The sequence below is a fragment of the Chrysemys picta genome, chromosome 2, assembly GCF_011386835.1.
Source record: "Chrysemys picta bellii isolate R12L10 chromosome 2, ASM1138683v2, whole genome shotgun sequence".
Lineage (NCBI taxonomy): Eukaryota > Metazoa > Chordata > Testudines > Emydidae > Chrysemys > Chrysemys picta.
The window spans coordinates 210,496,340-210,510,822 of NC_088792.1; the positions used below are offsets into that span (position 1 = coordinate 210,496,340).

Below are 14,483 nucleotides of genomic sequence, written 5' to 3' on the forward strand. Positions count from 1 at the left end.
ACTTCCATGTTCAAGTATTTTGGGTGGTTTCTGGGAGTCTTTCCATATTTCAGGAATTATGTATTTGGTGTATCTTTATGGACACTCTATATGTTGGAGAGCCTTTTCAGCAGTTACTGAACTGAACTTTAGACCCTTCTTCTCTGGCTGTTTTATGTTATACTATTTTGGAAGTCTATCTGAAATAGATCAGGAGAATGGTGGAGAAAAATATATTTCTTACATCCTATTTCAGTTTCTCAGTTATCTTGTACAAGACTGAGTAGCCTACTAATATTGAATGGAGAGTCCAGCAATTAGTACATGTTTGCAGGATAACTGAATGGATAAAAGTTGAGAAAATATGTAGCCAGTATTACTGCTTTCGTTGCTGGTTCTTGATAGTACTTAGTGAATTTCATATGGAGAATTTCAAGTCAAGCAAAGTCTGTTTGATAGGTGGCATAGCTCTAAGGTTTCGGTATTTTCTGTGACCACCTATTTGAAGAGAAGCAGCATAACCCACACATAAGTACTCACCTTGAAGTGTTCAAAGAAACAAACTTAGCAGGTAAAAAATATACCCGAGTTGACACTTCAGACTTGTCTTACTAATTAAGCCTAAGTAGCTCAATCATTCTTGTTGATTGAGCTGATTTCTACATTTTTTTCATTGTATTTCCAGCTTCTTTTACCGAAGCCATTAGAAGTTACCTTAATGCAACCACAACATTTTTTTTTTCCTGTTGGTTTGATCAAAACTTGCTGTGTGACTTTACACAACTCACTAATCTGTGCCTCAGTTTTTGTGGGTGGTGATAATTTATCTTTGTAAAGTATTTGAAATCACCAGTTTAAAGGCACTATAAACATACAGAATTTTATTTCTTCTTTTGTTGTTTTATTTTATTATATAGCTAGGTAGTTCCCTCAGTCATTGAAGAGGATTTTGTTTGGCAGTTTCTCCACACTTCCTCCTCCTCTTCCTTTAGATCTAAGTCCTCGCATCCTACTTTCTAAAGACAGGAACGTGGTCTCCAGTCTCTGGTTTCTCTTGAGAGGTCAAAAGGAGAAGTAACATTAAGGAAAAATGACAAAGGCAGCCTGACTGAGTTTGATTTCCTTAACTCTTTGTCTTTTCCCATGTGACAGTGAAAAGTACTTCCCGTAAGAGGACAAAAAAGGATAAAACATTCTGTTTATCTAGTTCAGAGATCTCTAATTAGAGCTTGTTCTTTCCCTCTGTGATCCCTGCCACTTCTAGATATGATTTCTTGGGAGAAAAGGTTTACCACTTTATTAAACCAGTTTTTGCACATCATGTGAGTAGGCTCTGAGACCACACAAAATAGGGCCAAGTGAACTTCATGCTTACTGATCTATGCATTTTTAAACGTGTTTCAGGTGACTTCTTTCTCTAAAAGGTGGCACAGCTTGGGGTATAGGGCTCTCTTAGGAGTTATCTTAATCTTCTAAAACCAAATTAAATAAAGGCCTCTCTAGGGCAGTCAGTAAACCGTAGCATGGAATCATATCTGAGGGAAGATTGTCTCTGAGCAATTTTAGTAACATTAAGGAACTTTAAACTTGCCTGTTAGCATCTCTCTTATTTTCTTTGTTCTTGAGGAATATAGGAATTGCCATAATGGGTCAGATCAGTGGTCCATCTTCTTCTGGATCTTGTCATCAAAAGTGACAAGTACTTGATGGTTCTTACTGCAAGAGATTGACTTAAGCCCTGAAGCATGAAAGTTTATGAAGTTCACAGGATGATCTAGCCTTTCTGAATTTCTTGTTAGGTCTGTCTCTTCTAATAGTCTGGAGTCATGATGACAATACTAATTCTATATCGTGTTGCTCTTGGCTATATATTTTGAATCTGTGATTGTCATTTTCTTAAGCTGATTTTCATAAATTTCTTAAAATTAAAGATTTAGCTCTTCATGTTGCTGTTTTTAGGTTTTATTTTAGCTCTGAATTCTGTCCTCAGGGGGAGAGAGCAACAAGCAATGGAATTGGAGGAAGGGGTCATTCCAGATTCACCGGTTCAATCTTTTTCACTATCGGTGGTTAATCGTATCCGAAGAAAGAAAGAGAACAGGCATGTCCGATACACAGAGCAAACACATACAGATCTGGAGCATTCTGAAAGCACTAATGGTAAGAGTGTTTTTAGTCACCTTTTTCTATAGTGGCTTTTCAAGATTTTAAAGGGGAAAAGAAAACAAAAGCCACATTTATTTTGAATTCAAAAGATTTAAAAGCTTTCTGTATACAAGTTCAAAAAAAGTGAATTGGTTATGTATTGTAATAATTGTGCCGGTGCTCTAGGGTAAAAAGTTTTTGATTTTAAACATACCACTAGCATATTGGTTAATGTGTGTCCTACTCTCCCAAGGTTTCTGAATTCCCATATTAGTATATGATTTTGGCAGACAATAGATTTTTCTGAATCTTACCCTTTTTAGAACTCCTAAATAATAAAAAGAAATTGAGGGGCTGAATCCAAATCTTGTTCAGATAATTAACAAATGTGATAATGTACTCATTGTTATAATAGATCAATTAATTTACATTTTAAATGGAATTTATTTTAAAAGTAATTGCAAAAAATGGCCTCATAGGGATACATGTTTGGGTTTCAGTGACTTCAGAATCAAACTTGTTCAGTTTGTAAGCAAAAAGATTATTTTTTTCTCAAATCAACTCTGAAAACTGCCTAGGAATCATAAATTCATAGACTTCTTTTTTTTTTTTTTTTTTTAAATCCAGAAGGGATCATTATGATGATCTAGTCTGACATTCTGCATAACACATGCCAAAGAACATCACCCAATAATTTCTGCCTCAAGTCTATAACTTCTGTTTCAGCTATAGCATATCTTTTAGAAAGACATCCAGTCTTGATTTAAAGACAAGTGATGGAAATTCTATCATATCCCTGGGTAAATTGTGCCAATGTTAATTACCCTCACCATATAAATTTGGAAGTCTAGCTGTATTCTTTCCTTCACACACAGCCTTGCTAGTAATAGTTTATTTAGTAAAAGCTGTACCCTCAGTTAACAACTATACAAACCAGATGTTACTTATTGTTAGATATTTGTTAATAGCCATTCAGGACTTCACTCTACCATCTAGGCATCCCTGAATTAGTTTCTTGGAGTAACACTTACCTGAAGTTTGGAATTGCACTTTCTGCAATATGTGTACTTGTTGCACCACCTAGTGGAGAACAAAAGAAAAGCCAATCTGCCATGTTCAGTTATTGCAGAGAAGTTGCATCAAAATTAACAAAACAGCCACCTGAATAGAGCAACTGCAAAACATGTTTTTCTGCTATAGGAATTCTGCTTACATTTGTCTTGTACGCAAACCCATTAGTACTGCAGGCATTTGGATTAATCTAAACTTGGTCTAAGATATTCACTTAACAAATGTAAGCTACTTTAATAACAATACAAACTATTTTTAGGTGCAGTAAGATTTCCTGCATATATTATAATGATACACAGGATGCATGTTAGTAGATTTGAATATTGTATTCCAGACGCTCATACTATGTTAATTTATTTCTTGTGAAATAAGAATGTATCCTGCAAATATAGAAGCCTCTGAATAGTTATAAATATACATTTTTAATAGGTTCTTTTCTTTTCAGGAATAAAAATAGAAAATATTAATCACAAAGTTTATTAACTATTCTTACAGGCTGTTGGTACCATGCTGGAAAAGGTTAACTACGTATCCGTGTATAACCATACAAAATGTCATGCTTGTAATCCAAAGTGAAGTTATTCACTATAGTCGTCATTGTCTTAACTGACCTGCTAGTGGGACAGCTGAAAATTATCCCCTCTAATAGGAAAATTTTTAAGCAACTGCCTCCCCTTTCAGCTGGCAGGTGTACAGAACATAGGCTTTGAGTAAATGGGGTCTAACTGTAATGTGTTACATACATAACTGTGATTTGTTGCATCAACATAAATGATAATTATGTCAGAATATCTTTAGTGTTATTTGGCTGGCTTATTTTACGCTTTCATGTTAAAAAGTACTTTTCTTGAGCACAATTTCATCTCAAGAAATGTAACTTCTATTTTGTTGTTATTTTTGTTTGTTTTTTTTCCCTTCAAGTCTTGATCATGGAAACACTTTAATTTTAAGCATGTGAAGATAATGGGACTGCTCACATACTTAAAGTTAAGTGTGTGCCCAAGTGTTTACAGGATTGAAACCCTAGTCTGTACCTATTCATAATTATGAAGCCAGGTCATATCCAATTTAACTTTTATTTATATTCCTTTATCTAGCATTTGGAAAAGTTCCATTGTCGTCATCCACTCAAATTCCTAAGCACTGTGGAAAGGAAATACTAGTGGCAGACACCTGTGACCAAGAACTGTCCCCGATAGCAAGTAAATACTAGGTTTAATCATATTTTTTCATAAGGGAAAAAACACAGGCAGTTATGGGTAACCAGTAACTCAAATTCAATTTGTAGTTTTCAATTTGAGCTCGGGAGCCAGAAAAAAGGAGTAATCTTAATCCCATAATTACTGTGGATATTTCCTCAGTGAGCTGGCATACACTCCTGAGATCTAGTTCCCATTCTTGTCACTGAGTTCCATTGTCATTTTGGGAAAGTCTTTTAATGTCTATAAAATAGATTAAAATACTGTAAGTGCTAAATCTTACTATTCTTATAGTCATCCAGCAGTGTCTCCAGTACAAGAGGTTATAACTAAAATCCTTTCTCCCATTTGATTCCAAATGTTTAAACTTGGTTTCTGTTCCTGTATTCTTGGCATAATCATGAGTTGGTGTAGCTTTATTTTTTTCTCCACTTCATGTTCTTTACTTTAGAAACAAGATGTCAAGCTTGTAATTTCCAGAAATTTCAGTTTTCTGGATTTTTCTGGGAAATATTTAATTAGATGACTAGAGATAGCACTGTTTCAGAAAGTATTCCTGTAGGACTCTTTAGTGTTTGTCACCTGAAAGCCCATTATTTCCCCCTGATTTAATGAACTGAGCTGTTCTACAACTCTGTAAGAAGGCAAGTTTGCCTTTCTTTATTTCCCTAATCTAAATCTTAGATGAATAACTTTAAGGGGAAAAAACTAAAAGTATTGAATGGAAATATGCATACAGTCAGTTCACTGTTTCATATAATGCATTGAATACATTGTGTAAAAATTTTACAAAATTGTGAACATTTCATATTCCATATATGCAGTTAAATAATTAGAAATTATGTAAAACCATATGGCATTAAAAATATTTAAGTTGTCAGATCTAACAGGCACCTGTTTTAGAGCAGATCATTCCCTCATGTCTGCCGCCATGTTTGTTTTTAGCAGACAGCGTAGATTTCCTTCAATGTGGGATTATTTTTAAAGTAATTAACTGTCTAGAGCAATAATCTTAGTTTGAATTTTAAATTCCTCTACATTAGAAGCAGATAGTAAATGTTTTAGAGAAAGCAAATATTCTAAAATATGTTAGGACAGTTAGAATAAGGTCTTTCTTTTAACCCAGTTGGAGTAATTTGCCCATAGATTAATGGGCCATCCTGAAATGCTGAGTTTCATTGGCAGTAAGTTTACTCTGGATAATCTTTTCAAAATGGAAAAATTCTTCACTCAAAAGAAGAATTTCCAATAAAATGTGAAATAACAAAATGTTTTGAGCACTATGTAGCATAACATCATACTGAAATGAAATATAATAATTAAATTTAATTATCAGTTTTTAAAAATCTGATGTTAAATAAGCCTGGTAAAACTGCGTTACTGTGGGCCAAATTTTCCAAAATAGCCAAGTTGCATGTTCCTAATTGGCATGGTCGGGTGCAGATAATTGCATGTTACACTACCTATTTTGTGCATGTAGCTGCACACTTTGGCCTGCAGTTACCTATTTGCATTAGCAAATGGGTATTTAAATTTACAGTTTATGTAGCTAATTCTAAAATCTTTTTCAATTAGTTAATTAAAGAGCAGACTGAAGATTACCGCCAATTAGTGTATTATCAGGTGCTATGTCTTCTGCAGAAATTTAAAATTACTGTGGTTGGTATAGGTGTAAAGGATATCATCATGTATCCCAGCATCCTTAAAAAGTCAGTATATGACCATATAAAAACTGTGCTATTATTACTTCAACGTACTTTTCCTAACACCACTTCCTAAACTCAATTTTCCCTTGAATTGAGATGAAAGTACTTAATTTGGTACCTGGGAGTAGAGTTTTGGGGGCTTTTGTCACAGAGGCATGATTATAGCGTATCATCTGCTTTCCCCACTCAGGATTTTTCTTCCTTTATGCTCGACAAGGAGGGGTTTTGGGGACAATGAAGAAATCAAAGGGAACCCAATCCATTCTTTTGGGTCCATTTGCTCTGTGCTTCTATGTCTGTTTGGATATTGCTGCTATGCTCAGCACTCTACTTGTTCTGCCTGGCTACCAGAATAGAAGTGTGTTGGAAAAGGTAGCCATTTCCAGATATGCAGAGACTTCAGGAAAAAAAATCTGTGACAGTTTGTGAAGCATAGTCTTTGAGGCTAGCCAAAGGCAATGACTCTTAACACATTAGTTTGACTGGAATCTTAATATTCTTATTTTCTGCTGTCTACGTAACCACTAAAATCAGATCAAATATATTTAGTGCTTAAGCCTGTAGTGAAATTTTACAGTTTATATTTTATAGATGTAATCATTAAGACTGAATTAATTAGGTATCTTAAGTACATCTTAAAAATGCAGTAACTCAGAAATAACCTTGCATAGTACTCTGCCTCTGTAGGTAATGTTCCTCTTATTCTAAAGAATGTAGAATGTCATGCTTTACTTCAGTCTTCCCAGTCACTGAGTGTGAAATGTTTTATAGTACGTGCAGTGTTAGAAAAGTTAGACTTTAAAAAGTTTACATCTTCTACATTTACTTTCTGGTGCACTGTCACCATTGACACATACGTACTGCGCCAGTCCACTTGCCACTATCATGGAACTCATACTGTAGATGGGAAGCTTGAAAGGGTAATTTCTGCTCAGATTGTCTCTGTACAGTTTGATTTTGGAGGACTGCATATGAATAGAAGGACTATCTTCCCTTCTGTATAGACAAGAATCCCAAGTTTTCACTAAATTGACCATGTCCCAAACAGCTCAGCACACTTCTGTCACTTTGATGTGGTTTTCAATTTATGGACTCTTTTTAAATCTGACTCAATTTACACAGTCTCTGTGTAAGAGTAGAATAAAATTATCATGTATGTATAATGTATTAATTATGTCTTTTTCTATCCACATAGATAAACAAGGGATGGGAAGCTATCCTGTTGCAAAGCCATCTTTTAACTTGGCTGCAGTTGTTGCAGAAACAATTGGACTCGTTCAAGAAGAATCTGTAAGTAATGTTCCTGTATTTCTCAAAAAATAAATCTTATAAGCCAGTTATTGTGTAATGCGATGTTTGTCAAGCTATGTAACTGACCTTGTTGGGGAACTGCTGAGCTCCAAGAAGGTAAAAGTCACCCTAAGAAGAAAAGTAATTATTTTTTGACTATTTTCACTTTAAGCAAAAGCCTTCTGAATAATACATTTTTTTAAGGGTATGTCTACACTACTCGGCGGGCAGCGATCGATTCAGGAGGGATTGATTTATCGTGTCTAATCTAGACGTGAGAAATGGACCCCCGAGCCCTCTCCCGTTGACTCCTATACTCCAGCGCCGCAAGAGGCGCAGGCAGAGTCGACGGGGGAGTGGCAGCTGTCGACTCACTGTGGTGAAGACACCACGGTAAGTCGATCTAAGTACGTCTACTTCAGCTACGTTATTCACATAGCTGAAGTTACATAACTTAGATCGATCTCCACTCCCCCTCCCCCACCCCCAGTGTAGACCAGGGCTCAGTATTCTAAATACTGTTCTGTTTTTGCTTACTCCTGATGTAATGGCCTAGCAAGAAAGAGAAAAGAACAGGCTTCCTGTCCACAGGCTTTAAGTAGCTTTATAAAATGTATTATTTCCCCCCTACTTACAACTCTTCATTTGAATAAAACAATGAGTTAAGTCCACAGATCTGGCTAGCCTGTGCTCAGTGCAGAAACTGAGGTGATGGACTGGAGGAAGGGTGGTTCTAAGTCGCATTTATAGTTCCCCTGGTCTTCAGGGCTGTCTGGGGATTGAACCCAGCCCTCATTGTAACTTGAAGCTGCCACTAGAATAGTCCCTAAAGGACCCAACTGCCTGGGATCACCAGAGTACAGCATACTTTTTCCCACACAAAACTTGTGCTTTGGGGAGTAGGAGGAATTGTTGGCATAAAGGTGGCTAGGGTGGCTTCATGGCACCCCCAGAATTCAGCTACCTGTTCAGTTAGATTTCTGGCCTTGCATCATTGGAGCAGTCAAAGGGAGTGGAACAGGTGGCCTCAATCTGGCCAATAAATTCACCTTTTCTGATAAATAAACTTTTTAATTGTAGTAACTGTATAAATTATAGTGGAACAATTGAAATTCTCTGTTTTACTTCTTAAACCAAGTAGGAGCTTAACGGAAAAAATCATCCTAGAGATCTCTACACTCACTAGCATAAGGGTAACACTCATATGTAATGGAGACAGAACTTTCGGGAGCTGTTCCAAGACATTGGAACAAACTCCCACAGGAACAAAGGACAATCACAAACCACCTCATCTTCTGTTCCACTGTTTTCAATCTTCCCTACTCTGACAGACACATAGCAACATATACATTTCAAAACAAAAAAACCGAAACCCTACCAAAACCGTGCACTGCACATGCAATTCTTCTTTTTGGGGTGGGGTGGGGGTGGAGGGGAGAAGGGAGAATGAGCAGATGTTGTGTAGTTCTGTATGACATTAGTCACGTTCACTTAAAGAACTATTGGAAGGCATGTCTATACTGTAGTGTAAGCCCATACTCGGGCTTCTACCTAATGCCCCCTTCTGTCTGCACACAAATCTCTTGGACTCGGGCTTGCACCTAGGGTCCTAGGACCCCACAAGTTTGGAGGGGTCAAGCCAAGACCCAGGGTTCAAACCTGGATAAACACAGGCTCCCCTGGACTTGGGTCCTGAGAGTCTGCAAAAAGTATCCCACAATCCCTTGGGCTGACATTCTTTGAGAGAGAGGAAAATCGACTTGAGGGAAACAGGAGCAACCCCCTTGTTCTAGTACAGCAGCTCAGCAAGTTGGCGTTTAGCCCTTCTGTTTTATTCTGACCACCGAACTGCAAACACAACTTTGGAGAACCTTCTGCATTTGCAGTGGACGCTGACCAGGAGTAGTCCTTCGCAAAATGCACTGCTTCATGGTTGTGGGAGCACAGGCAGATTTTGGTTAATCTCTCCAGTGAGTCCAGCCAAACAGTGGATTTTAGTAAGAGTACAAGGAATGACCACGTATAACACCAAATAGCGAAGAAGCTGGCAGCGTTGGAAATTTACTGGACCAGTGATCAGTGCAGAGAGTGAATTAAGTGACTCAAGACTGAGTACCAGAAAAAATAGCAACAAGAGCTGCATGTCAGGCAACCCGCCAACAGTCATGCCTGTTTTATGATGAGTTTGATCAGATGCTATGTGCTGTGTTGAGCATGGAGCCAATGGTGGTGCATGATGACTTGGTCAGCCAAGATGGCAACCTGCGTGTCCCAGAGTCCAGCATGGAAACAAAATGAAGTCAGCAAAGTGACTGCTGCTGACACCAGTTCAGAGGAAGCTTTGCCACAGGAGCAGCTGCAGCTCATCTCGGGGCTGTACTCAGAAGTTTTTTTTGCCCCATAGAGGAACGGCCTGCCACGGAGCCTGGTAAGTTTCCAGCTCCATTTTAATGTTTATTAATATAGAAATGGGAGCGATTTCTATTCTATGAATGAATGCAAAAGTTAGTGCTAGCCCTGGGTAGCGGTGTGTATCCACTAATGGCAGATGGTATGCCAGCGCCTCGGTGTTCACCACCAAATGGAATTCAAAATTAAGACCATGAAATGCAAACAGTTAAAAACACATTTAAACGTGAGTTGTTTCTGGAAAGCCATACATTTTTGATAGCACATTCCTCTTGCTAAAAATAACAACTTTACATTGCCATCCCCATAAGTACACTGCTCTGTAACCACTCAACAGTGTAATGAGGCACTTGGAAACAGTGAACTGGGGGGATTATGAAAATGTGTTCCGTTTACAAATCTGGTCCATTTCAGTTACATGTAGTTCATGCAGTCCATAGGTGGCTAAATCATTTCTCCCAAATACAACTGGGGTTTTAAGTTTGGTCCAGAAATGTGCCGGGGATGTGGGAATGGCTGTGGAGTTCTGGGTATTTTCATGCAGTAATAACAGGCTCAGTCATTTGGATGCTTACACAGCATCTTGTTGATTCCCTCATGAATTCTGACCCAATCCCAGGTGCTGATAGCTGCAAACTTTTCCCATAGCAGGAACTCCAGATAGGTAGTCATGTTTTGGGGAAGGGCATATTTTCCAGAGCCATTTTGGTAGCTGACCATCCCACTCCACTCGTAGAGGCGCTGTTCAGTCGCTACTTTGCATATTTCATTGGCAGGCATTGCTGGTTTCCCATGGGCAGCTTGCAGTAACACCTCTTATTTGCCAGTTGGGGACCACAAGAACTGGTATGTCCTCCAAAATGTGGAATGCCTGAAATGATAGAGCAACCTTTTGTAGAACAGCCACTAACGTCCCTGTTGCCCTCCCACAGCCCAAGTTGTTCTGCAATTCTTGCGGGAGGGGGAGAAAGCAGCTGCGATTTTTAACTTGCCATTGTCTCTGTACTTATTACACTGCGATTAACCTGGCTGTGTCCAGGGAGCTTCTGTGGGCTGAAGCGTCCCCCTCACAATATATTGAAATTCAGTTTTTAAAAGTAACATTTTATATCCTTGAAATTCCGTAAGGATTTTTTCTGTGCTCCTGCACTGAGCTATTTGAGACAATAACCCTCTCTGTCTTGCCTTATTCCAGGCCCCTCAACTTCTACAGGCTAGTACTTCTACAGCGCAGAAGAAGCCTGTGTCAGGGTACCTTCATGGACCGTTCAGAAAGGAAGCATTTCTGTGATGAACTTATAGTTGTAGTTCTGGACAAGGCCAACAAGGAGCTCCGTTACCTAAGAGAGAGGGACTTATGGCTAGAGGAAAGGCGTGACGAGAGGCAAGCAGAAAGGTTCAGGCTGGCTGTACAGCTTGAGGACAGGGTTGCAGCACAGGAGCTGACATTTGCTTCCTAGTTCCTAAAAAAGAACAGCAGCTAAGGGAGGATGACAGAACTCAGCAGAAAGAACTATTTGAATGGCTGCTGTCACTAATGTCCGCATGAGTACTGGCTCCTGCTGCACCCGCATCATGGCTTGAGTCCCCTTTGCAGTACTCTGTGCTGCAGGCCAGGAGCAGCTTGGACAACTCTATGACTGGGTGGCCCATGCAGTAGGGCCCCATCAGTGGCTGGGCAGGGCAACAGTGCCCCAGTCAGTCCTCTGTACTGACATCCTCCCCCATGGATGCCTTTACTGCCCTCCCCAGTGTCTAGCGCTTGGCAAACGTGGGAAGGGAAAGGAGATTGGGGAGCTGGGGGACATGCAACAGTAGGGGGTTTCTGTCTTGTAGATGGTTTCACTGTTTGTTTGTAAGGTTCTGTTACTGGTGTTTTGGTGTGGTGCCCTGCCTGGCAATGTGTTAATGTTGTATTTTTCTAATAAATGTTTCCTGATAAAGCTTTTTATTTTAGTAAGAAATGTCTTTGCTATCACTGCATCACATCATATAATGTGTGTTTCAATAAAAAAGGTAAATAAATACATGATCAGAGATAATTGGGAATTGGTATACACCTCTACCTCGATACAACGCTGTCCTCGGGAGCCAAAAAATCTTACCGTGTTATAGGTGAAACCGTGTTATATTGAACTTGCTTTGATCCACCGGAGTGCGCGGCCCCGCCCCCCCCCCCCCCCCCCCAGAGCACTGCTTTACCACGTTCTATCCGAATTCGTGTTATATCGGGTCGCGTTACATCGAGGTAGAGGTGTATAAGTGCTATTTTTCAATACAGTTAGTTACATCAATACATACATCAGTCACTTCCTTACATCAGTGAATTAACCTTCCCTCATCTTCCATTCAATAAGCTTTCAGGTCATTCATAAGTACATTTCATGGCAATCAACGCCTCTCCCTTACTCCCCCCTACAAGAATATTCATAAAGGGACTATTCTCCCTCTTCATTGGCCCATGCAAGTCTGTAATGTGGGAGCACAAAGCATCCCTAACTTCTGTTGCCCATGTGCACCCAGATCCATCCTTGGTAGGTGCACTTTTCTGGCTGAGTATACCAGTTCAGGAGTCCATTCAAGGGGAAATGGCTCACCTTTGGCATCACAAAAATTGTGATGAACACAGCAAGCCACAGCATGAGCACAGCATTGATGACATTGGAATCCAAACGGGTCTGTAGACACCTCCCAATAGGATTTCTATCTGCCAAATGCACATTCAACAACCATTCTGCACCTGCTAAGAGTGTAATTAAACCTTTTGCCAGGGCCTCTGATATCAGGGTACAGTTAAGCCAAGGCCAACAGGGACATGTGGGGCCCCAAGAATGACAGTAACTCCATTTATGACAATGTCATTTGGTGGGAATAGTGTCATAGTCTGTCCATGAATGTAGGCTCCCCATCAGCAGAAAACCCTGGCATCATGATTTTTTCCAATGCAGCTCATGTTGATGTTCATAAATTGGCCACCGTGGTCCACAAGTGCTTGCATAACAACGGAGAAGTACCCTTTGAGGGGGGCAAAGTATGAGCACGTGCAGCCCATCAGTGGCCCCGGCACAGCTTGAAAACACCATTCTCTCAAAGCCAGCAGTTATTTCCAGAATATCTTTTATGCCCATCACTGTGGGGTATATCGCATGCCCGATTGCCTCAGAAACCTCTCCCACCACTTTATCCACAGTTGACTTTCCAACACCAAACTTGTTGGCAACAGACATATAGTATTCTGGGGTAGCCAGCTTCCAGATTATAGCAACTCGTTTCTGGACCAGTCTGGCTGCCCTCATGCATGTGTCTATATGGTGGAGAATCGGGGCAAGTTGCTCACAGAGCTCCAGAAATGGAGATTTCTTCATGCAAAAATTCTGGACCTGCTGCTGGTCATCCTAGATCTGCAAGACAATGGGATCCCAGCAGTTTGTGCTTGTGGCCCTGCTCCCAGAAGTCAGTCTGTGTAGAAGTTAGCAGCAGCTATACCAAGTGTCATGAGCAACATCAGCCAGTTCAAGTCTGCCATGTCTGTGTTCTCCTGCTCCATCATTAGCTCTGTCAGGTGCCTTCAGTGGGTCAGAAATGTCCACCAGCATCTCATGGAACCTCTGCCTGTTTCCTGTAACAGGAGTAAAAGTGCATGTGAGAGAAATTCTTCAAATGGCGCCTTGCTGCCTTTGGTTGCTGGGAGCATGCAGACCAAAATGAGAGGTCTTGGCAGATAAATGCTTGGCAGGATGTGTTGGTGGGCTGTTCAAACTTCCTGTAATGTGTAGGGTGGACAGTCAATGTTTCCTATGCTGTACCACAAAGAAAGGGCTAGAGCAATTACATTTCAGGGGAGTGCTAGGAAGTCTGGGATATGGTTGGTTAGACTTGGATCTGCATACTGCAGTGTGGATGCTAGAGCCCTGGTTTTGGGCCTAGGGTTGACAATCAGTGTAGATGCTCAAGTCCTGGGTCCACGACTCAAGTCCCACTAACCCTGGACTTGCATTGAAGTGTAGGCGTACCCTTGGATTCCACCATGGAGAGGATAGTAAAAGAATCTGTATAGAATTGTGTTTTTCTTAGGAGTACAAAATGAAACGAGTTCTTTACTGGTTTACATGCATGAAACATGGAAGCTAACTGTCTTGAAAAAAATTTTAAAGCGCTTTTTTTAGGGCTCATTTAAAAGCAGATTGTTACGGTAGTATAATAGCTGGCTGGTAAACTTCAGCTACTTATTCTCAAGACTTTCAAAATTGAACTATTTAGTTTGGGATTTTTGGTGTTCTAATTTTCAAGTCTAATGTTTATAATTTTTTAATTCTTTTCTATTATTTCATTCATTATTTTCACGGCATTCAAGGAGTCCCAGAGTGTACTGAATGCTCTTAGAAGTGACATTCCGATGACCCAGGTGCCTCAGAGCCCACAGCAGGAAGATTCCAGAAAACAGCTAGCTCATGAATCATCAAGAAATAATGACAACTTGGGGTGAGTTTCTTTTTAATTTATAGCAAATAAAAATTAATAGCGGTAAACTGGCTTATATCAAATCTTAGTTTTGATAGAATATGGTGTCTGTCTTTAAAGTTACGACTCTGCAAAACCCAGTAGTTTCATTTTATGTGGGCTTCATAGACCCGAACAGGTCAGTGTTCTAAAACCAAACAAAATTCCTTATGACTTGGAGAGA

General features: G+C 39.7%; 1 protein-coding gene across 6 annotated transcripts in view; it reads left to right on the plus strand.

Moving 5' to 3' along the window:
- The window catches only part of RBBP8 (RB binding protein 8, endonuclease), a 72,968-nt gene that overhangs the window by 33,169 nt on the left and 25,316 nt on the right, over positions 1-14,483 (plus strand). For all 6 annotated transcript variants that reach the window (XM_065582089.1, XM_065582088.1, XM_065582087.1 and 3 more), the window contains 4 exons: positions 1,970-2,139; positions 4,293-4,397; positions 7,296-7,390; positions 14,154-14,281. In XM_065582089.1, coding sequence (XP_065438161.1) covers positions 1,970-2,139; positions 4,293-4,397; positions 7,296-7,390; positions 14,154-14,281 — 498 coding nt within the window. The remainder of the gene's footprint in view (positions 1-1,969; positions 2,140-4,292; positions 4,398-7,295; positions 7,391-14,153; positions 14,282-14,483) is intronic.